The sequence below is a fragment of the Schistocerca serialis genome, chromosome 3 (genome assembly GCF_023864345.2).
Source record: "Schistocerca serialis cubense isolate TAMUIC-IGC-003099 chromosome 3, iqSchSeri2.2, whole genome shotgun sequence".
Lineage (NCBI taxonomy): Eukaryota > Metazoa > Arthropoda > Insecta > Orthoptera > Acrididae > Schistocerca > Schistocerca serialis.
Genome location: NC_064640.1, coordinates 363,410,358 through 363,435,615, shown reverse-complemented (window position 1 = coordinate 363,435,615; position 25,258 = coordinate 363,410,358). Strand labels below are relative to the sequence as shown.

The 25,258-nt window shown below is 38.0% G+C and overlaps 1 protein-coding gene and 1 pseudogene across 4 annotated transcripts in view; both read right to left on the bottom strand.

Annotated features, from left to right (window-relative positions):
* LOC126470175 (ephrin type-B receptor 1-B) overlaps window positions 1–25,258 on the bottom strand; it is a 360,567-nt gene that overhangs the window by 35,308 nt on the left and 300,001 nt on the right. For all 4 annotated transcript variants that reach the window (XM_050097822.1, XM_050097821.1, XM_050097823.1 and 1 more), the window contains 2 exons: window positions 17,385–17,644; window positions 579–788 (listed from right to left, as the gene is read on the bottom strand). In XM_050097822.1, coding sequence (XP_049953779.1) covers window positions 579–788; window positions 17,385–17,644 — 470 coding nt within the window. The remainder of the gene's footprint in view (window positions 1–578; window positions 789–17,384; window positions 17,645–25,258) is intronic.
* Window positions 25,125–25,241, bottom strand: LOC126472317 (5S ribosomal RNA; annotated as a pseudogene).

The window sequence follows — 25,258 nt, the reverse complement described above, 5'->3', positions numbered from 1 at the left end:
TCCAGAACTTTTCCCTTTGCACAAACACCCATTCTCTGTAAACTGTTTATACCAACATTTAATACACCACCTATCAGGAGGTTTAACACCATACTTCGTTCGAAATGCACGCTGAACAACTGTCGTCGATTCACTTCTGCCGTACTCAATAATACAAAAAGCTTTCTGTTGAGCGGTCGCCATCTTAGCATCAACTGACGCTGACGCCTAGTCAACAGCGCCTCAAGCGAACAAATGTACAACTAAATGAAACTTTATAGCTCCCTTAATTCGCCGACAGATAGTGCTTAGCTCTGCCTTTTGTCGTTGCAGAGTTTTAAATTCCTAAAGTTGTGGTATTCTTTTTGAATCACCCTGTATACTGATGTTGAATACATTTCAGATTTGTGATTTATAGTGAAACTGGCTGTTTTGCGTGTAATTATTTTACTGTCTGACAAGAACATGTATTCATGAAATAAATAAATAGTTTAAAACATAGGAAACCACACAGCTAAGTGCTTTGTTTCAAATATATGGTAATAATTGTTAGTAGACTTTTCTGTTATTATTACAGAACTAGGAAAATGCAACCTTACCCTTGTAGTGTAGGCCCCTTCTGTTGTACTTTCAATTTCACGACTCAGTCCAAAGTCTGCAATTTTACAAACAAGTTGTGCATTGACAAGGACGTTGCGAGCTGCCAAATCTCTATGGACGTAGTTCATTTCAGAGAGATACTGCATACCAGATGCAATGCCTCTTAACATCCCCACCAGTTGTATCACTTGGAATTTACCATCATTTGCCTGAAAGTAGAAATGTCAAAATTTTATTGTATCTCTTGTAATTTACCATAATTTGCCTGAAAGTAGAAATGTAAAAATGTCCCTCATTAATAGATGTGATTAAGCAATAAGCTTGATGTGATGGTGCATGCTTTCTAAGCATATACGATCAACTCGGCCAAAAACTGTAAAATGTGGAGATAAATACTCTTGAAGCTTAAATGCAATGTAAATAGTTAACTCAATAACTTAATGCTCAGTGAAGGACACAAGGGATATTAAACATAGCACCCATATTTTGTGGAAAATAAGTGAAAAGGTAATGTGACCAAGATTAGTAACAAGAATAAGAGAAGAAAAGACAAGTGTTGTAAACTGTCAGAGAAGTACATGTAAAGATAATGTATATGTATGAATATAAAAAACAAGAGCAACTTCAAGAAAAGCTGAGAACTTAGATATGTACAAAAAGGGGTGTTTTTGAAAAGTACTAGGAATTTTCTTTTTCTGGAAATAATTTTATTTATTCTTGAAAATGTTGTGTGACTAGGGCCTCTCGTCGGGTAGACTGTTCACCTGTTGCAAGTCTTTAGAGTTGACGCCACTTCGGCAACTTGCGTGTCAAAGGGGATGAAATGAGGATGATAAGGACAACACAACACCCAGTCCATGAGCGGAGAAAATCTCTGACCCAGCCAGGAATCGAACCCGGGACGTTAGGCATGACATTCCATCGCACTGACCACTCAGCTACCAGGGGCGGACCACATGATTGGGCCTTATTTTCACAGTTATAACCATATACCCATGTTTTGTCACCTGTTGTGACATGTTTCAGTAGTGCTGCATCATTGTTGACTTCATTTAGTGACTCCTGGGCAACTTCCATTCACCACTGGTTTTGCTCAAAATACACGTTTGGTACCAATTTTGCTGTCACATGTTTCATACACAAAACATCTGAAAAGATTTCATGGCATGAGCCAACTGATATGCGAACATCATCACCAACTTCTCTGTGATTCAGCGATCATTCATAATCATTTCTTTCACTCTTTCCACATTTGCACTGATTGTTGATGTGGTGGGTCGTCCAGAATGTTTGTCACCTTCAACTTTCCGTGGCCATCTTGGAAATGGTTATACCACTCGTAAGCCCTTATTTTGCTCATAGCAGACTCACCGAAAGCAACATTCAACATTTCTCAAACTTTGTTACATTTTATTCTATTTTGTAGCAAAATTTAAAGCAAATTCTCTGTCTAGTTTTAAAATAAATCAATAATCACCACTCATAAACAAACAAATGTAACCTTCTTGACAACTGACTACAGACTAAATATCCAAATGGCTACCAGTGTACAGATACACTTCAGATATTTACCAACACACACACACACACACACACACATAAAGGAAAAAAAAAAAGAAAAGAAAAAAAGAAAAATCATGCCAATCACACTAATACAATTTGCAAAATTACAAAACTCCTGATACTTTTTTTTAACACACATCGTATATTATGAGAGACTTTAACAGATATTTTAAAATGAACAAACAGTGTTAAAAACTGAAATGGAACTGCACAGTTGGAAAAATTAAAATCAAAACTGAAAAATTCAGTCTGGCCACAGTTACAGGCCAGACAATGGGCCCACATAATTTGAAAGGACCTAAACAAGTAATTTAGCCTAACAAGCCTCTTGTGCACTTCAATGCTGATAAATCAAATGTTCAAATATGTGTGAATTCCTAAGGGATCAAACTGCTGAGGTCATCAGTCCCTAGACTTACACACTGCTTAAACTGACTTAAGCTAACTTATGCTACTGAACAACACACACACCCAAGACCGAAGGAGGACTCGAACCTCCGGTGGGAGGGGCCACGCAATCCGTGACACGGTGTCTCAAACTGCACGGCCAGCCAATCCAGTATTGGGTGAGGACGACATGGAAGTAATCATAAATTACAGAACTGTCCCCTCACAATAGGTTACAGATGCCACTAGACAAGCATTGAGTACTTCCTGACCACATGTCACAGTGCTCAGGAAAATTGTACTGGAAACTTGAAATATGGGAGAAACTTACTTTAACTTGTGAGTAACAGTAAATGTTAATATGGAAGGGTACAAATGTGTCAAAAAGCATGAAGTGATGGATCACTCTTCTCAGTGGGGTACAATTGAAGCCTGCTCCAGTATGGAATGCTTACAAGGTGAAAGCTAACTTTTGATATACAAGCCCCCATTGAAAGTATATAATACAAGGGCCTATTTTAAATTATATTGAAGCCTGCTCCAGTATGGAATGCTTACAAGGTGAAAGCTAACTTCTGATATACAAGCCCCCATTGAAAGTGTATAATACAAGGGCCTATTTTAAATTATATAATCCAATTTGTTCACCTGTAGGACCTACTCATCAAGACAGTGTTGTCCCAGATGACACTCTTTTTGTGAAAGAGTCATTTGACAAATACTTCTCATAAATGAGAATACTTGAATGGTCTCTGAGGTCACAAGATAGCAGCACGATGAAGCTACAGGAAGCTATTCAATGTGGTCTGTGCATACAAATTGAAGTGTTTTGTAATGTGATATTGGTTCATAGAGCTGAACAGAGATGCATATGAGATGGTAAGAGAAACACTTTTTACATGTTGGATGCTTGAGAAAGTCAGAACATTTTGATTCAAAGGAAGGTGACACGAATTTATTAAGGGAAGGAGCGTGTTATGGAGTACAAGGGAGTAGAATTTGGTTATCTGGCCAACATTCCAGTGAGTTTGCAGTTACACCCACATCATAGTAAGGGGACATGAAAATATTATGGGAAGGAGTGTGTTACGGATGCTATTATAATGCTCCAAATGTACTCAGTTGGGAAGTGGCCAAGGTAGGGTTTGTTAAGCACGAAGATAAGCGGTAAGAACTCTCACCATGTGCAGGCGAGCAGTATCAAGCTGAAATGTAAGCTCAGGATGACTTGCCACAAAGGGAAACAAAATGGGGCATAGAGTATCGTTAGCGTACCGCAGTGCTGTGAGGGTGCTGCGGATGACAATCAAAGAGGTCCTGCTACAAAAAGAAGTTGCACCCTAGACCATCACTCCTGGTTCTGGTTGTGGCACCATATGGCAGGTGACAGTCACGTTGGTATCCCATCACTGTCTGGGCATCTCTAGACATGTCTTCAGGGCTGGAATCTCACTGACAAGAGTAGAATCGTCTTCAGAGATGAGTTCCACTTTGAACGGAGTCTCAATGACCAGCAAATCTACCAATTTCTGTCCTACTTGGATAATTCTTTCGTAGTGCATTTCTTTTTTATTATTTTTTTATTAAAGGGAGGAGGACAATAAGAGTTTTATAACCACTGCAGATAGGAATTATTCTCGGCCAAATGGCTGCCGTTTTTGTGTCAAACTAGCCCAGTATTTAAGAAATCAAACAATTTTCTCACTGGTATTCTAGTAGATTTCTTTCCAACTCATTGTTATAAAATATGACACATGAGGTTTCAATTCAACTGCTGACATCACTGCTAGCAGCTTTCAGTGGTGTATGTTTCATATCTGTTTTGATAGTTTCCTATTACTTACAATTAGGCACTCTTTCATTCATTCTTACTTTCTTACTGAGAAAAGGTGGTTCACAAGACTTCTTAAGAGAAATTACTTGTTTAGCGGCCTTTAAATTGGACCTTGAAAGATAAGAATGAAACAAGTGACACGATGAAATTTTGAGTCAGTCCTTGAGGCAGGCAGAGATACTGCATTTGGTAGTGCATTACCCCCCTAAGGCAGGGATCTATGTCCCAATAACATTGTGGCACATGATTTTAAGTTGTCATCAGTGTACACTGTTGGGGGTCTGTTTGATTCTACAAAGAAAGCAGTTTTACCTGACTCTAGTTACTCATTGTAGATCCTTAACGTGGAAGCCACAGAGTGTGCTAGTATAACTATGCAGGCAATAATCAAATGGACACAGATCTAATGCCTTACCACTTGTAGCTGAAGCTTCCTGGCAAATGAGAATTACACGTCAAATAAGCACTTCAACTTGCAATCTTGTATTTCCCAGCCAACACATTCATCAACAGAGCAAGCCAAATGTGCTTAATAAGTCTCACGGCCATCAGCCAATACCTCCCTCCTAAGAGTCTGCCTCTACTAGAATATTTCTTAACAGTGCACACAGTCTGCAAACCAAAAGGTTCATTCTGTGTCCATTTGTCACTCAACACGCAAATACAAGGTTTCACAATGTCAAGCTTATTTTCCATGTACAATTATTTTTTAAATGTGTTTGACTCCTTTGTGCAGTGTAGGTAGTGCCCAATGTCAGTACTTACTCATTAGCTTGTAGTTTTTCTTCTGTGGAAGAGTTCAGCAAATGTTAATCAGCATCTTAAAAACACCTGTGACCATCTCTCTTTTCTTGCTTTCATTATTTTTGCTTGCATTTTTTTGCAATGTACAGCTACACTGTCTTTAGTGCCACAATCATGTAGTTCGATATCTTGTTACAGATCTCTCATCAGAAACTTAATTTCATCTCTGACTGCGTGTGTTAGTACCTTCTTTGGTGTTATTATATACTTGCACATAGTGAAAGATGGATAGCACTGTGCTTTTATGTGAGGATGCAGGAGAAATCATCAGATGCCCAGAAACTTTCAGAAGCTGCATTTTTCATAGTTGACAGGCTGGGCTGTAGTAGTGTTGGAGCATCTGGAGTGTAGGCATGGAGGACCTCTCATTTCTATGGTATTGTCTGAGATCTTTGATGTCAGTGTGCCTTCCAAAACACCAGGCTTGACCAGTTTATCGTCATGCAAGAGTGAATGTCGGTATATGTAGGTTCACTAACCTCTTAACAGAAGGTGAATGTAGGTACTGGTTGCACACTTGTCCCCTTACACATCACCAGCAGATATGAGATGCTATCTGAGCCAGCAGAGGTTACCTCATCTGCTGGCACTGGGACTGAAATGTCTAGACAAGTGCAAAAATGGTATGATGACCACTGGGTGCCCAACGGAGTCCTTCGGGATAATGATTGACAAGTCTGAAGTATGCAAGGTTAGTTTGCTCTTTCTTTATCTGCCCTGGGTTCTCATTTGATATCTCAGTGAGGCTCAGCCTGCAACTACTGAGTGCAGCGGGTGGAGCTGGCTGCAGATAATGGTTCATACCAACATGAATAACACCTGCTATCAAAATGAAGAGGCCATCCAGTTCCTTTAAATGGCTGGCTAATTTGATGTAGACAACAATCCAAGCATGGGGAGGGCAGATAATTGCTTACAATTTGCAGTACTGCCCTCAGAATGGATCAAAGTAACTTGTTTCAAAGTACGATGAAGCAGCTAAACCAGAGACTCAAATGGCGTGTTTATCTCAGAGGTGGATATTTTGAACTCTTTCCCATGTAGAACTGTAGGGCACCCCTTAATAGGTGACAAATGCATTACATATAATAATTAGCTACTTGGGTAGCGAAATACAGTGTTGTCCATGAAAAACCAGCCCCGAGTACATAAGGCTCGCCAATTATGCATTGCTAGCCATGAGCAGATACAACAACAAATAGATAAACATGCAATAATTAGATAATAAAGAACTAACAAATAAGCTAATGCAAAGGTCTATATTTACTGAACCGATCTCATCTCTACCTTACATTACATTAGGTGCTGAAAATGACCTATTTTTGCTCCTCTGCACTTTTGTGCCAACCCTAACATGTTATATACACTTTGCACACCCCTGTCACATCAATTCTCAATATTTCATTACGAATATTGTCCTTCAAGTCTTTTCACATTATTGGGTTATTTGCATGACACTTTTCTTTTTAGTCTGCCCCACAGATGAAAGTCACAAATGATTACGTCTGGCGAATGTGATGACCACAATCCTTTGCTGGCAGTCTTTTCTTCTGTGAATCTTTCATGAATTTGTGAGACTGACTCACATGGAGTGTGACAGGTTGTCTCATCCTGTTGAAAGACAGCATACGTATGTTCATGGGTTTGGAGGGTGCCAAGTGTGTGTAAAATTCCTCAAAGATTTGCATGTACACAGCACTGTTTGCTGCTGTTTCAATACAAACGTTTCCCACAATCTGACTTGCCTGACTTACTAACACAACACACCCTATTCCAATTTTTCCGCAATGAAGAGGTTCTTCATCAACTGTACAGGAATTGTTTGTTGACTAGTAACTGGTGTTCTGGGAGTTCACATGTCCTGTCAGATGGAACCAGTCCTTGAGGCAGGCAGAGATACTGCATTTGGTAGTGCATTACCCCCCTACGGCAGGGATCTGTGTCCCAATAACATTGTGGCACATGATTTTAAGTTGTCATCAGTGTACACTGTTGGGGGTCTTAGTTTGATTCTACAAAGAAAGCAGTTTTACCTGACTCTAGTTACTCATTGTAGATCCTTAACGTGGAAATACAGTGGTGGATCCAACACTTCACTCTCAACTGTTCGACATACCCATATACATTCACACATTTTGTGTCATCTTCCTTATTCAGTCCTTGGACACATCATTTTGTAGGACTTCATCCCTATATGGTGTAAAACACAAGGACAAGACCTACATGAAACATTCACCTGTTGTGGTGGTTTACATTTCGACTTCTTTGGCCTATGGATTATGTGTCCCTGAATATCCATGATTACAGCAGGTGTACAAACGGACAAGGCTCGATCCTTTTTTGCATTTGCAGCTGACCCTGAAGTATGTCTCTTTGTCGCCAAATCGTGTATACTGCTCTTTGTTGGTGTGGATGTGCCAGGAAGCTTCTTTGCAAATATGTATTATGTTTCCTTAAATGGACCAGTAGACACATACACCTCCACTATTGCGATTCTCACTCAAGGAGGATACATCACGCTAAGATGTTTACTTCACAAGTCTTAACCAGGTCACAATGGTTTTCATACTGACAATACAAAGCATAGTTGCAACAACTTTGAAACAATACATGACAACTGGCGGGCAACAATGAGCACTCTAGTACTCAGGGCCAATTTTTTGTGCACCACCAGGTACTTGTGGCACGTACAAGTACGTTTTTTAGGTTGGGAAAAAACTTCCGCAGACATCGTGGATCCTATTCAGAGGGAGGAATAGAATAACAATATTAACAAGCTAGTCTGAGAAAGCATCAATATGTTAACTGCAGGAGTTCTCAAGTTAAGATTCTCAGAATTACTATCACTTATTAATTTTAATAATGGCACAGTAGTAGAAGAAAAAGTAAGTGCATGAAACGTGAAGTGAAAAGCAGTGAAATCTTAAAATTATGTTTGAAATATATATTGCAAAGATACACTAGATGCCAATGATGACAGCATATTTATTGCCATAAATAAATAAATAAATTATATCTGCTGAAGTTATTACAGTACATAGATGTGAAGAGATTTGGATCAAGGTAATTTCAAACATACAGCAGACATGGTAATCAGATGCTTTCAAAGACCAATCATCTCAGGAGCTCTAGTCACAAAACACTTCAAGGGAAACTTGAAGAAGGTTGCAAGCAAATTTCCTGATCATGCTGTGGTACCATGGCCAGATTTAAATTTCCCAAAGTTTCACATGATTACAATACATGCCAGTAACAGGGATTCAAATGATATTATGCTAAAGATCCTACACAAAAATTACTTTGAAGAGTTAGTTACAGAACCAACTCATGAAGAGTTTATCTTAGATCTTCTGGTGACATAATTAAATAAAGAGAAAGTCTGAAAAACCTTAATGAAGCATAAAAATTGTGTAAAGAGAGCACAAAATTTGAAGCGTTTAATGGATCTTAAATTAAAATTTTACCAATAAATCTGACAAAATATGCTAGTCACAAAAACAGAACACGACAAAGAGAAGGCCAAAATCCTAGATTTCCATCTTCAGGAATGGTTTGCCAAGTAAAATCATACAATAGTCTTTCCTTTCAATCATTGTACAAAAGTTGAAATGACAGGTATTGAGATAGGTAACTGTGGAATGGAAAAAAAACAACTAAAATGATTAAACACAAGAAAGGCAATTGGCTAAAAATGATTAAACACAAGAAAGACAACTGGATCTGATGGATATTTCTAAAATTTTATATGGATTATTTGAAATAAGTTGCTCCCCCTTTAAGCAACAGTTTGTACCTCTCTAGGGAAACAAAACAGTCATCTCAATACTAAGAAGTTGCTAGTCATTCATGTTTTCAAAAAGGGTCATCTGACATGCACATACCATAGACCTATGTCACTGATGTCAGTCTGTTGTAAAGTTATATGATTACTTTATTATGACCACCTCTATAGGAAACAACACAGATTCTGTAAACTGTGAAACTCAACTTGCCCTGTTTTTCCATGAGATTTAAAAAGCAGTAGACAGTGATATCCTGGTCAATACTATGGTCCTTGACTCAACGAATGTGTTTGAGACAGTTCTGCACCACCACCATCTAGTCAACAACAAAATGAGCTTACAGGACATTAGACCAGCCATGTGATCAAACTGGCCCTACTAGTCAATATAACTTAGTATGTCTTTTTTAACAAGGAGTAATTGCCATATGTAAATCTAGTTATGGGCATACCAAAAGGGATAGTTGTAAGACTATTTATAAATAAGACTATTTATAAATAACATGGCGAATGATGTTGGAAGATCAGAAATCAATTCGTGGATGATGCTGTTGCACACTGGGAAGCCACAACATTATAAAATTTGAGTTAAACGCAGAAAGATCTGCAGCACATCAATTCTTGGTGCAGATAGTGGCCAGCTGACTTTCAACATCAACAAAAGTAAAATACTACTTGGCAGACATAAATAGGCAGAAGGACCCATGATTGTTTAATTACACCATTAGCAATCAAACACTGGAATTAGTTTCAATTCTAAAAATCTAGGAGTGTGTACAGAGTAACCACATAAAACTAGCTCTAGAAAATCTATGGACCAAACAAATTCATTGGAAGAATTCTAAACATATGTGATTTACTCTCAAATGAGGTAGCTCACAAAACATTTGTTCAATTGCTTTTTAGTATTGCTCATCCATCTGGGGCCCTTAACAGGATACAATTAATAGAGAGAATAAAGAGGACCCAAAGAAGAATGGCATCTTTCATTACTGAGATACTCACCCACCTCCCAAGCAGATACTACAAGGGCAGTTGTGCATCACAAAAAGGTTTACTGATAAAAATCTAAGAGTGCATGTTCCAGGAAGAGTCAAGAGAAATAACACTTCCTTCTATATTTTGTCTCGCAAGATAACCATGATGGCATTGTCAAAGACATCTGAGCTCATATGAAGACTTACTGACTATCATTCATCCTGAGCACAATTTGCAAATGGAACAGGGAATAGTGGTATGATGAACAGAGGTGAATGGATATAGAAATTAAAAAACTGAGAGGAATAAATAGTATTTATTATTTCTTTAATGATGTAAATGATAGTGGTGAACAACATACCCCTGCCACATGCTTATAGTGTCATTTGGAGTAAAGGTGTAAATGTAGATGAACTGAACAGCTTTGGTGACAGGAGTGCTTCCTCTCCCCATGGCAACTTGTCTGACTAAACTGCCGATCTGTTTATAATACTAGACCTGACACTCCTGAAACAATAGGATTCACATTCCACGCACTTACTGTGACTTTTCAATTGATAATACTGCAAGGCAATGCTTCATGCAATGCAATGGGACAGTGCTTCTTGAATGTTAGACAATGATATAAACTGATAAGTTTTTCACTACATTTTGGAGTCAATTATTAAATGTGCAGAAGCTATTATCATCCTTGGTGTGAACCTATGATGTCATCTGTACCTGCACTCTTCCCAATCTACACTTGTAATGTGCCTTTTTTTCAGTTTCCTTGTTTCAAAGTGGATAATATGTTCTTCAAATTGTTGTTGTTATTGTTACTGTCATTGTGACAGAGGTCACTAGGTGTCATCATCAACTTAATTGATTCTGTCTTTCCTCTCCTGGTTTCAATGTTTTGAGTCATATCATATGTTAGATGGTGCTACAGGACATTTGTGGGTGTACTGGTTACTGCTTGGCCTTTAACGATCTAAATGGGAACATTAGTTTGCATTACAACCAATTACAATCTCATCCTTCTGAAATGAAAATGAAGATCATGTTTCAAAAGCTACTGAACAATTCTCTGCAGCTGAATTCCATCTATCTATCTGGTGCTCACTCTTTGCAGACAGAAGCAGCATTCATTTTTTTCCAGACATGTGAGGTTTTCCACTATTTACTTTTGCTTTTTTACTTTGCTGCTTGTTTTGTAGTATCTTTGTCCAACTGATGGCAAGATTGCTGAGATGTGACAAAAACTGACTCAGAAATCTACTACACTCTTACGTATGGGACTCTGTTGACATTTGCCTAGAATGATTTAAGGAAACAATGAAAACTCTTATGTTAGGTTGGCCCTTTCCATTTTATTAGTCTCTTTACAGAGGGAAGCATTACATTGGCCCACAAAGAAATGCATCTGAATCACAACATATCACACAAATTCAGCTTGTCACCAGTATTCAACACAGTGAATACATCACAAGTGAGAAACCTACTTAATTCTTATTAATATTGTGTTTGTGGGGTAAATTGGGTTAGCAGCACAGATATATAGAGTAAAACAAGGGCTACAGGAAGTTAGAGACATGTAGCCCCCAATCTATCATGAGATATGCAACTATGACACTTGGGTTACGTTAAGAAGCCATACACTGTGCAGGGTATAGCGAGCTATGTACTATCACTAGTGACTTGATCCTCTTTCTCTGTGGAGGCAAGAACAGTGAGTTGGGAATAGTATATCATGTCCCTTCTGCCTGGACTTCATATACTATATCCCGTGTGAATATTATCTCACTGTGAGACTGAACAATGTACAACAGGACTGTACCACTGACTGTTTTGGACCTGTGCTTCACTACACAACTGGCAAACATAAAAGGCCAGGAACAGAGCCTACAAAGGCCAGGTGTAATTTTGGCAGTGGTAGGCTTACTGGATATAACAAGCATACAACACACACTGTTTCTATATGTTAATCACATCACTTTATCACCACAGATAAAAAATCCTGGATTGTCTGCAAAGAACGAAGAAGCTGATGAGTAATCGGAAGATGCTGACGTGACTTTTAATAATATCAGTGTAATTACTTTCTTCTTAATGCAATAGCATAAGTGCTGCAGCATATGCCCCTTTTTATTTTGTAGTCATGTTGTGAGTAGATCTTAAAGAAACTGAAGGCATTCTTGAGTCACGTCATTCTCTTTAAGACTTGCTTTAACACCTCATGAGATGACTGAGAGGAATAGTTCTGATGATGACCTGGCACCAAAAACAGAGAAAGTAACAATAATTATTTTGATGCTTCAGGCCTTAGTACAAGGTCATCCAATAAGTAAGTTTCCCTATTTTATTTCTCTGCAAAGTAAACTGTACCCATGGCTTGAGCTGGTGAGTTTGAGTGATATCTGTTGACAATTTTCACACCGGCTTACAGTATTTTACCAGTATGCTGCAAGTAAACATGGAGTTACCCCTGCAAAGTGTGTCCACTTGTGAGCTGCACTCTGTCATTCATTTTTTTTGCTGCAAAAACAACTACCCCTTGTTGATATCCATCAGTAGTTCAGTTTGTGAAAGGATGTGAAGGTATGCATAACAAACCGTGAACAAAGAGGCCCACTGGAGTGACATGGGGTGGTGCCATTATTGTAATTCGCAACAGTGTGGAGGAAGACTGTTGTGTTACCATTGATAACATCCTAATACAGCTACCTCCAGGGGCTGTAACTGGATGCTCATCCATTGCAAAAATCTTGACAGACCATCTTCACTACCACAAAGTCTGTGCAAGATGGGTGCCGTGTTTGCTGAGTGATGTCTACAAGCTGCAATGGATGAATTTGGCCAGAATGTTTCTGGAAATGTATCTCAGAGAGGGAGATCTGCTCTTCAAATGGCTTGTCACTGCTGATAAGATGTGGGTCCATCATTCGACTCCTGAGACAAAGGTTGGTTGGTTGATTCAGGGGAGGGGACCAAACAGTGAGGTCATCAGACAAAACATCAGGACACAATGTGGAAGAAACCTGATGAAAGTGCCACACAAAAGGTAAAAAAACATCCTGGACTTTTGTCTCATAAAATTCTCTTACTTCATGACAATGCTCAACCTCATACAGCTTGACTGCCCCAGGTGGATTTCAGAAGATTTAACTGAGAAGTGTTCCCACACCCTCAATGTTATCCAGATCTTGACACCCCCCCCCCCCCCCCCTCCTTATTTTCTCACATTCCTCCAACTCAGAAGAGAGGTCATATTGAAAGCAAGCATTTCAATACCTATGAGGAAGTCACATCAACAGTGAACAGCTGGTTACAGATACAGGACCTAACCTGGTATAAGACTGGTTTGGAAAAACTTGTGTCATGTTACCCAAAATGGTTGGAAAAAACATGGTAATTATGTAGAAAGAAAACAGGAGCATTCTACAATGTCAGTCAAAATAGTTCAACATGATAAGCTGTGTGTAAACTTACTTATCAGATGCCCCTTGTAATTATCTGTATGGTGAAGAAATTTCATCAATGTCACATGAAGGTAGCAGATGCTGAGAAATTGAAGTAAATCTTACACTTTACAATAAAATGTAGACTGTAATAACTCACATACAGATCCTGGTGTTGATGTAAACATTGGGGACACAGATCTCCTGCAGAATACATTTATCAAGAGAAGCAAAACAAGAAAATATGTTTTAAAGTACAGGGTAGGAAAATTATGCATGAGCAGAAGCTTGTACAGTGTAACAAGGGCCAAATACTAAACAATGAAGGGAACAGTCATATCAGTGTGTAAAAGTTTACCACTGGATGAATGCAGTAAAAAAATTGACACATACTCTAGGATGAATATGTACAACAGAAGAGTAGATCATGCTACTAGTTTTTGAGAGTTAATAGAAAGAAAGTATATCAGAAAAAGAAATCAAAATAATATACTTAGACAAGTTTATGAGAAAACTCCACTGACTATAAATAATTGAAAAATTGTCAACATCAGTTGTGGTTTTGAAGATATTTGGTGACAATGGAAGCTTTGAGGAAACAGTTACTTAAAAAAAAGGGAAGGAGTCTAAAGTCATGTATCTGGATACATATGCTGTATGGATCTTTGTTAAAAAAATCAGCTATAGCAAACACAAAGTAGACAGAACCAACACCTTTCAGTGGTATAAATTTAAATTGCTTATGCTTAACTAATGGCCATGGTGAAATGTGTGTGTGTCCCAGGAAAAACTGCATTTCAGTGAGATGCACTGAATTACAATAGGCAACAGTAGCACAACGAATGCTTCCTCAAGCTTCCAAATGTTGGAATGTTCCAGGAGATGTGCATATTTTCAATATGTTAAAATGTTGTAGATTTTTTAATATGTACAAGCACAAGTAGAAATGCTACAAAATAACACAAAGAAGTTATTCATAAAAATTGCATATTTCTGCAGGGGTTTTAAAACACTTAGTTGGTTTCCCTTTCAAAATACTACATTATTTATCATTCACACTACTCTTCCATGTCAGGGATTGTGCAAAAAACAATTAATTGTGAGATTAAGTGACAGGAGGAATTAATTGCCAGATGACATAGATCACACACAGGGTTGAGGGGAAGTGTGGGGGGGGGGGCTTGGTTGAGTAGTAAAATGGGAGAGTAATGTTGGGAGCAAAAACATAGGGATATGATGATGTAAATTAAACTTTGATGGATACAGAGATAAAATGTTATGTTTGCAGGGCACATGATCTTTGAATTATTTCAGAAGTATAACATCAGATGAGAAGTTCCAGGTGATGTGATAAACTCGATATGTACCCCTTATTATCACACTCTGTTTAGAACACTACCATATTAAGATAATCATTACTCATCAAAAAGTATATTTAATTACAGCTTGGACTTCACAAGGCATGGCCTGCATCTCAATTGGAAAGGGATGGGTAAATTGGCTGGGATGATAGCAAAATCTTTAGGGGATGGAGGGGAGGGGGGGGGGGGGAGCACTGAAACTCATGTGTGTACCTCTTCTTTATACTAAAATCAGTGTCTAGTGATTCAACATTGCATGAAATTAAGCTTAATAAGAAGCTCAGACAGGCAGGCACTACAGATGTTAAAATACTGCAAGTTTCTCATAAAAGCACAATGAACAATAATATTAGTATACTGCATCACAATATCAAGGGATTAAAAAACAAACTAGATGAGCTTCTTTGTGTTTAGAAGATTTAGAAGCTGAGGGTAGAATAGATGTACTACACCTGTCTGAACATCATATAGTCACAGATAAGGTAAAGGTAAATATAGGTGGATATAAGCTTTCAGCACTTATAAGTAGACACACTATGGAGAGAGGAGCAGTTGCCATATATGTTGAAATTTATCATAGTGTGAGAAATTTAGAAACTAAAAAATGTTGTGTAGGGCAACACATAGAAGCATATGCATGTGAGCATAAACTAAATAATGGTACTTTTATAATTGTAGCTGTGTACAGGCCCCATTGTGAAATTTTAAGGTATTTTTGAAAAATCCTTTGTTGTGATATCTGTCAGACAGAGGGCAGCAAATTATTGTTTGTAGGGATTTCAATGTAGATTTTCTGAGAGTCCAATAGAAAACTTCACCTTGAAGTATTACTGGTTCTTTCAATTTGATATCAGTGACTGATTTTCCTACTCAGGTGGTACAAGAAAGCAACAAACTGATCGATAATGTTTTTATAGACCAAGATAAATTTAATCAAATAAAAACTTTTTCTGTTAGGAATGGTCTGTATGATCATGATTCACAGCTAATTACAGTATTTGATATAGGCCCATACACTAATACAAAACAGTACTCCAAACTAATGCATTCAATTAATGATTAAACAATTGCAAATTTTAGGGACAGTTTGCAACAGTTAGACTGAGATGAGGTGAATAGGGAACCTGATGCTGATTTCAAATTTAACCTATTTCATGATACCTTTGTGAGTATATTTGGAAACAGTTTCTCCAAGAAAAAAGTGAAACATAATTGTAAGAAACCATCAAAACAGTCATGGCTTACAAAAGGGATAAAAATATCTTGTAAACCGAGCATGGAAATCTATCTTATAGCTACAAGGAGTAATGATCCAGAAACAGTCAAACATTATAAAAACTACTACACTGCATTAAGAAAAGTTAGTAAAAAGTCTAGAAATATGTGCACTATGTTTGAGATCAACACCTCTGATAACAAAATTAAAACATTTTGGGAAACAGGGCAACCGAGAGCACAGTAAGAATGTATTTCTATCAAACTCAATGAAAAGTTTGTTAACAAAAAGTCAGAAGTAGAAAATATTTTTAACAATCTTTTTTAAGTGTTTTAGAGAAAATAGGATCCAGCTATTCATTAGAAAATGCAAGGCAGTATATGGGAGGGGCCATACCTATGCAATTTGATAGAATTGAAATTCAACCAACCTCTCCCACTGAAATTACGAAAATAATAAATTTACTCAAAACTAAAAGATTGCATGGTATTGATGGCATTTCCAACACAGTACTGAAATGAAACTTCCTGGCAGATTAAAACTGTGTGCTAGACTGAGACTCGAACTCAGGACCTTTGCATTTTGCAGGCAAGTGCTCTACCAACCGAGCTACCCAAGCACAATTCACAACCCATCCCTACAGCTTTACTTCTACCACTACCTCAGCTTCTACTTTCCAAACTTCACAGAAGCTCTCCTGCGAAACTTCCAGAACTAGCACTCCTGGAAGAAAGAATATTGTGGAGACATGGCTTTTCCACAGCCTGGGAGATGTTTCCAGAATGAGATTTTCACTCTGCAGTGGAGTGTGCGCTGATATGAAGGTTCCTGGCAGATTAAAACTGTGTGCCGGACCAAGACGCGAACTCAGGACCACTGCCTTTCGCAGGCAAGTGTTCTACCAACAGAGCTATCCAAGCATGACTCACGACCCTTCCCCACAGCTTTGCTTCCACCAGTACCTCGTCCCCTACCTTCCAAACTTCACAGAAGCTCTCCTGCAAAACTTGCAGAACTAATACTGCTGGAGAAAAGGATATTGTGGAGACATGACTCTGCTGCAGCCTGGGGGATGTTTCCAGAATGAGATTTTCACTCTGCAGTGGAGCGTGAACTGATATGAAACTTCCTGGCAGATTAAAACTATGTGCCAGACTGAGATTTGAATTCAGAACCTTGCCTATTGCAGGCACTTGGTAGAGCACTTGTCCATGAAAGGCAAAGGTCCCTTCAACATCCTTGCAAGATTTTCAGACTGTTTCTGTCCACCCTGTATATTCTGCATGAAATACATCTTTCAGTATTTCCCAGACGTTTACCCGAGTTGACTTAGGAGAATATCATAGCAACCTACATTAATTGTGGTATCTGCCTTGCAAAAGTAATTATGTGCATTAATTGTATAGTTCATTGAGTAATTAAGAGAGGATACTGATCTACTAACCCTGAGAAAGGTATCTAAAGACCCATTTTCCATATATTCAGTTATAATCATAACAGGATTGGACTTTGTGACAACACCCTGCAAGAATATAACATTTGGGTGTTCGAACTGTCCCATAATGCTAGCTTCCGTCAGGAAGTCATTTCGTGCCTTGTCTGAGCTTCCAGGTTTCAATGTTTTTATTGCCACATCTATTTCCTGCCGGCCATCTGGTGATAATTTAAGCTTCCCACGGCACACATCACCAAACTCTCCTCCACCTGAAAAGGAAATAAAAACTACATTATATAGCTAATACACCACTTCTTCTTAGACAGTATACACAGAACAAGTCATATTCAAATATGTGATGGTCACATACCTGAGTTGACAAACACATAAAGTTCACCACCACAAAATGGTCCTTTAACAATCCGTGGACAATACACCATATCAAAAATATTATGGACAACAATATAAGATAAAAAGTAATATGGTAGCATAAATCAGGCACTTTGGATCCAGGTAATGGTGGGAAATGGGCACAACTTAATGTTGCGATCTACAATACGTAAGTCAACAGTCAGTCTTTTTTTTTTTTTTTTTTTTTTTTTTTTTTTTTTTTTTTTTTTTTTTTTTCCCCCCCCCCACATTTGTATTCATTTGCAGACCACAACTGATACTACTAGAAAAAATTGACGAAGTTTTTTTTTCATATTTCACATAATAACTCATCAGCACGTGCTACATACACATTTTATGACAAAACTTGGGCTAATATAGATGAGAGCTAGAGAACTGCAAGCAGTAATAAAACATTTTAAGGGGAAACTACATTGAGATAAGGGTGATGACACTTTAAGAAGATGCAAGCAATAAAACTAAAACAATGCTAAGTTTTTACAGACAATTAGATCAGAAAACTAAGAAGTGGTGTGGGGATTTCAATGCTAATATAGCTAACTGCAAACATACAAAGTATTAATTACTTAACCTCTTTTATTTCACTTCACATTTTTTAGGTGAATATCTTAAACTCCATGTCTACTTCTCTTAGATTCTTTCAACAGTCCCCAAATACAGGTTTGTAATGTGACTGAATTTATTACATATTCGCAGGTAAAAGTATATTATTGGGCTTTCCAGTCCTTTTTTGCTGATAAAATTTGATCTCTACTTTGCTTAAGTCCATGATGTGTGTGAATAGATCTCCAAATTTATTTATTTATCTTTGGGGATGGTGGTGTTTATGAGTTATGTTACACGGGAAGGGGGTTGCTTGTGTTTACTACATCTTATGATGTAAATGGAAATTTCAATCTATATCAAATTGTGCAATGAGTGGCATAGAATGCTTACATGGTGCCAATCCAAAGTTGTGATGGAGCATGGAGTACAAAAACCATAAGTAATGAACTAGTAAAACTGCAGAGTTTGAATTAACATTGTAAATGTATCTCATTCCTCCATTTAAGTTTCTTCAGTTATTTTATTTTTTATTTAATTTTAACTGAATGTGGTTCTGTTTCACTCATTATAGCTTTGCATAATTTTAAAACTATTTTTATACTGGAATTCTCATTAATGGCGTACATTGTGAAACATTAGGTCTCAGTTTCAATCTAAATTCTATGCCAGTTCATTTCCTATTAGAATTCTCAATTTTTCTTGTCTACAACATACTTAATTTACTATCTTTACACACAATAGTATCCACATTTATGCACGCAGTACAAACGCACAGGTGACTACAGTCAATGGAGTGTTATCAACACAGTGCAACAATTAGTCAAGTGGAGTCTCCCCTCAGTTCCCAGTTTAGTTCATTGTGGAGCTCCTTGACAACGAGGTTGCAAAACTTTTCAACATATTGTCAATTATGAACATTCCAAAAAATGAACAGAAATGAAAATTCTTGATTTTCTATTTAAAATGATGACTGCCACAGCAAAGATGACAAAATGACTACTGGAGGCATTACTAAATAATTAAATTAACTTTATTTATTATTTTACTTGTAGTTTATTCACAGTAACAAAATTAGGACAAATATATACTGGGAACATATGACCTGCAAATCATCTCACAGTTTGTGCATGAAGCAGAAAGTTTTGTTCAGATGCCAACAATATATACTGTTATACGAGAATATAGGCTTCCTTGTCAATTCAAGATGACTCTGTATATGGTTGATAACACAAGAAGATTTCATCAAGGTAAACAACAGTCAACAGTCCATCCTCACATTCCCATATTTTTTAGTATAATCGAAAATTCAGTCCATATCTTTGTTGTACTTTGGTAATTTTCCTTTGAAAATGTTTAACAATATATATATAAGAGCAGATAAGAAAAAAGCAAATAAGAAAATAAGAGCAAACTGTGTTATCAACACATAGCTAACACAAACAAATTATAATTGGTAGATTGGCAATCATTTACTGGAAATTGTCACAGCTGTTAAATATCCAAGAGTATTCATCCCAGTGTGATTTAAAGTAGAATGACCATATAAAATTAGTTATATGAAAGATAGAAGCCAGACTGAGACTCACTGGAATATGTAGGAAATGTATTCTCACGAAGGAGGTAACTGAACAAAAACCCCATTCAATTGATTCTTGAGTATTTCTTATCAGCCTGGGGTGTCTACCAGGACAGATTGAAAGAGGAGATAGACAAGATCCACAGAAGAGCAGCAAATTTTGCCCCAAGTTTGTTTAGTAGGCATGAAAATTTCACATAGTTGCCTATTCAATTCAAGTTGCAGACATTGCAGTACAGGTATTTTGCTTCATGGAGATGTTTATTATTAAAATTCCAAAGTTCAGGAATAAGCGTTTCATGTAATGATTCAGAGAAATTAGAGCTCTTAATTAGATTTAGTGACATTTGTTCTTCCTGCACATCTTTCATGAATGTAAAGGGAAAGATGGGGCAATGATAGTGGTATCACACCATGAAGAGGCTTTTGGTGTACAGATGCAGATGTTGACATGGTTGAACTTTTAGATGACTGACACTCTTTATGTAATATTTAAACATATTGTCTATATTTTATGGAAATATATGAACACAACACGCATCCATTTTGACTAGAACCTGCATCAACTCTCTATACCGCAGAGGAAAAATATTCAGAAGTTGGTAGGAGATTTGGTGTGAGACACAACACTTGTTGTGACTCATGAGCTCATTCACTGGCTGATTTTCAAATAACAGCTAGTTCTTTGTGTAGAAGTATCACCAGTTTTTTTGTTTTAATTAACATAATACGTATAAGCTTTTGCGTTTATTTTTTCTAATGATTGTGAAAACAGTAGTGCCAGTTGCCAGAATGTCAGGTACAACATAAGAAAACTGCTAGATTACATGGTGACAAGGGGTTGGCCAGTACTTAACAAGAGGAGGTAAATTTCATATACTCTGCACAGAAACACTTAAAAGTACAAAAAATATTGCAAGTTTTTAATTATTTTATGTTCCTTCCTCGGGGATGAAAAGGGACTGGTTGTGGAAGGTTGAAAAGAAGAGGCTCAGTAGTCAGGCCAAAGGTGGAGAGGGACCTACATATTGTGAGGACAAGAGGAAATGAAAGTGAAGAGGAATGCCTCAGAGAGAGACAGATAGAGGGAGAGAATGAATCGTGTGTATGTGTGTGTGTGTGTGTGTGTGTGTGTGTGTGTGTGTGTGTGTGTGTGTGTGTGTACGTGTATGCACACATGTGTTTCAAAGCTAAGTTCTATGCCAACATCAATTATGAGAAGCAAAAAAGGTACAGAATGAGAATTATACATCTAATAAAAGGGAATGAAAATGAAAATTGGAATAAATGAAGCACTGAGGAAAGCTGACAAAGAGACGGGGAGGCAAATCAGTACACAGAGCGGGGAAAAAAAGTTTGCCCAAACTCTTTGTCTTTAAATATGTCTGCTTGTGTCTGTATATGTGTGGATGGACATGTGTGTGTGTGTGCGAGTGTATACCCGTCCTTTTTTCCCCCTAAGGTAAGTCTTTCCGCTCCCGGGATTGGAATGACTCCTTACCCTCTCCCTTAAAACCCACATCCTTTTGTCTTTCCCTCTCCTTCCCTCTTTCCTGATGAGGCAACAGTTTGTTGCAAAAGCTTGAATTTTGTGTGTATGTTTGTGTTCGTTTGTGTGTCTGTCGACCTGCCAGCACTTTCATTTGGTAAGTCACATCATCTTTGTTTTTAGATATATTTTTCCTACGTGGAATGTTTCAGAGAGAGAGAGAGAGAGAGAGGCCAATGTCAAAATACCCAGGCTCGTGAACAGGGGTTGACAAGAGGTTTGTGAACTTACACCACTTATTGCCCGAACTGCCAGTTTCTGAGCCAAAGATATTCTTTTAGAATGGGAAAAGTTACCCCAAAATATAATACCATATGACATAAGCAAATGAAAATAAGAAAAGTAGATTAATTTTGGTGTCAAACGATCACTCATTTTAGATACTGTTCAAATAGTAAAAATGGCACCATTAAGTCTTTGAACAAGGTCCTGAATGTGGGCTTTATACGACAGTTTACTATCTATCTGAACACCTAGAAATTTGAACTGTTCAGTTTCACTAATCATATGCCCATTCTGTGAAATTAAACGTCAGGTTATGTTGAATTGTGCGTTAGAAACTGTAAAAACTGAGTTTTACATTGATTACCCTTGCTATTCACAATATACATAAATGACCTTGTGGATAACATTGGAAGTTCACTGAGGTTTTTTTCAGATGATGCTGTAGCATATCGAGAGGTTGTAACAATGGAAAATTGCACTGAAATGCAGGAGGATCTGCAACGAATTGAAGCATGGTGCAGGGAATGGCAATTGAATCTCAGTGTAGACAAATGTAATGTACTGAGAACACACAGAAAGAAAGATCCTTTATCATTTAGCTACAATATAGCAGGTCAGCAACTGCAAGCAGTTAATTCCATAAATTATCTGGGAGTAGGCATTAGGAGTGATTTAAAATGGAATGATCATATAAAGTTGATCGTCGGTAAAGCAGATGCCGGACTCTAATTCATTGGAAAAATCCTAAGAAAATGCAATCCGAAAACAAAGGAAGTAGGTTATAGTACACTTGTTCAACCAGTACTTGAATATTGCTCAGCAGTGTGGGATCCGTACCAGAGAGGGTTGATAGAAGAGATAGAGAAGATCCAAAGGAGAGCAGTGCGCTTCGTTGCGGGATCGTTTGGTAATCGCGAGAGCGTTACGGAGATGATAGATAAACTCCAGTGGAAGACTTTGCAGGAGAGACACTCAGTAGCTCGGTACGGGCTTTTGTTGAAGTTTCGAGACCATACCTTCACCAAGGAGTCAAGCAGTATATTGCTCCCTCCTACATATATCTCGTGAAGAGATCATGAGGATAAAATCAGAGAGATTAGAGCCCACACAGAGGCAGACCGACAATCTTTCTTTCCACGAACAATACAAGACTGGAATAGAAGAGAGAACCAATAGAGGTATTCAAAGTACCCTCCACCACACACCATCAGGTGGCTTGCGGAGTATGGATGTAGATGTAGATGTAGATTTAGCGTTAGTTTATTTTCTACAAGCCATCTACATCTACATCTACCTTTATACTCCGCAAGCCACCCAACGGTGTGTGGCGGAGGGCACTTTACGTGCCACTGTCATTACCTCCCTTTCCTGTTCCAGTCGCGTATGGTTCGTGGGAAGAACGACTGTCTGAAAGTCTCCGTGCGCACTCTAATCTCTCTAATTTTACATTCGTGATCTCCTCGGGAGGTATAAGTAGGGGGAAGCAATATATTCGATACCTCATCCAGAAACGCACCCTCTCGAAACCTGGCGAGCAATCTACACCGCGATGCAGAGCGCCTCTCTTGCAGAGTCTGCCACTTGAGTTTATTAAACATCTCCGTAACGCTATCACGGTTACCAAATAACCCTGTGATGAAACGCGCCGCTCTTCTTTGGATCTTCTCTATCTCCTCCGTCAAACCGATCTGGTACGGATCCCACACTGATGAGCAATACTCAAGAGCTTATGTCATTAACTGCACTATTTGACACCAAGCCAATGTTGCACACAACATCCTTTACTATCAAGCTAGTGTCATCAACAAATAGAAATATTTTAGAGTTACCCATAATACTAGAGTGCATATCATTTATATAAATAAGGAACAGGAGTGGCCCCAACACTGATCCCTGGGACACCCCCCACTTGACCATACCCCACTCAGACCCCACATCACAGCCATTCTCAACGCTGTGAATTATGTCCTTTTGTTGTCTGTTGTTAAAGTAAGAGGTGAACCAATTGTGAGCTACTCCCCGTGTTATGTAATGGTCCAACTTCTAGAGCAATATTTTGTGATCAACACAATCAAACGCCTTAGGTAAATCAAAAAATATGCCTAGCATGCGAAACATTTTGTTAAACCCATCCAGTACCTCACAGAGAAAATAGAATATAGCATTTTCACTTGTTAAACGACTTCTAAACCCGAACTGTACATTTCATAGCAAATTATATGACATAAAATGATCAATTATCCTTATATAAACAGCCTTTTGGATAACTTTAGCATACACTGATGGCATAGAAATAGGTGTAAAATTGTCTACATTATTGTCTTCTGGCAATCATGTGTGCCAATGTAGCCTACATGATTAAGAAATAGGTTGCCTTTATGGAATACTGGTTGGCAGTGTTGGCTTCTGAAGGAGAGATTTCTAGTTTAACTAACAGTGAAGTGTTATGAAATAATGTGTGGGCAGTGACTGATAGTGAGATATGAGTGAACGGTGCGGCATTACATTATTTTAATAAGTTATTTGTAAAAAAAAGTATTGTATACCAGGAGCAAATCTAATGATTATGTCTAACTAGAAGTCTGTAAATATATGTGTATACGAATTAGCTTATTTTAAACTGATCTAAACTTGTAAATACTTTGACAAGTCCTATATCCTTGTAAAAAGAGATCTACAGATGAATAAAGCTACTACTACTACCACTACTACTACTACAACACTTCAGATTTTTCTAGAGTGGATAAGTCTGGAACATGGTCCACTCAGCCTCACGAGGCCAAATGTGAAGCTACTTGGTTAAATTTGTAGCAAACATTACATTCATGCCATCAAAGTGAAACACAATATTTATATATCACCAAATGTAATTTAAAATAACATGTTGGAGATTGCCGTGTAGAACTGACGCTGGCACATCATACAGAAAGCTTACAAAGCACTTTAAAATTTTGCTGTAGAAGAATGGATATCTACTTCCTACTATAAACAGCTAATATACAAAAATAACTGTCACATTTAGTTTGAGTAAGTGATGATCTGTAAACTCTGGTCTAAAACTCATTTGATGAAATACTAATAAATTTTTGGAACCTACATATAAAAAGCACTCCGTCTTCAGGCCACGAGTGGCCTACTGGGACCATCCGACCGCCGTGTATTTACGGCAATGAAGGTATGTTTTGAATTCAGGACTTTTGCAAACCACAAAACTCATATGCCTTACCTCTACTCTCATCACTCACAGATCATTGTTAAGGCAGTTCATATATTGTGGCAGTAATGTAATACAGATAGTCCTACAAACAAGGTAGGGTAGGAGGGGCGTGGGGTGAGCACACCGCTCTCGCGGCCATTATGACTGTATTCTCGACCGAAGCCACTACTATTTGGTCGAGTAGCTCCTCAATTGGCATGATGAGGCTGAGTGCACCCCGAAAAATGGCAACAGCGCATGGCGGCTGGATGGTCACCCATCCAAGTGCCAGCCACGCCCAACAGTGCTTAACTTCGGTGACCTCATGGGAACCGGTGTATCCACTGTGGCAAGGCCACTGCCCACCCATATATAACTAA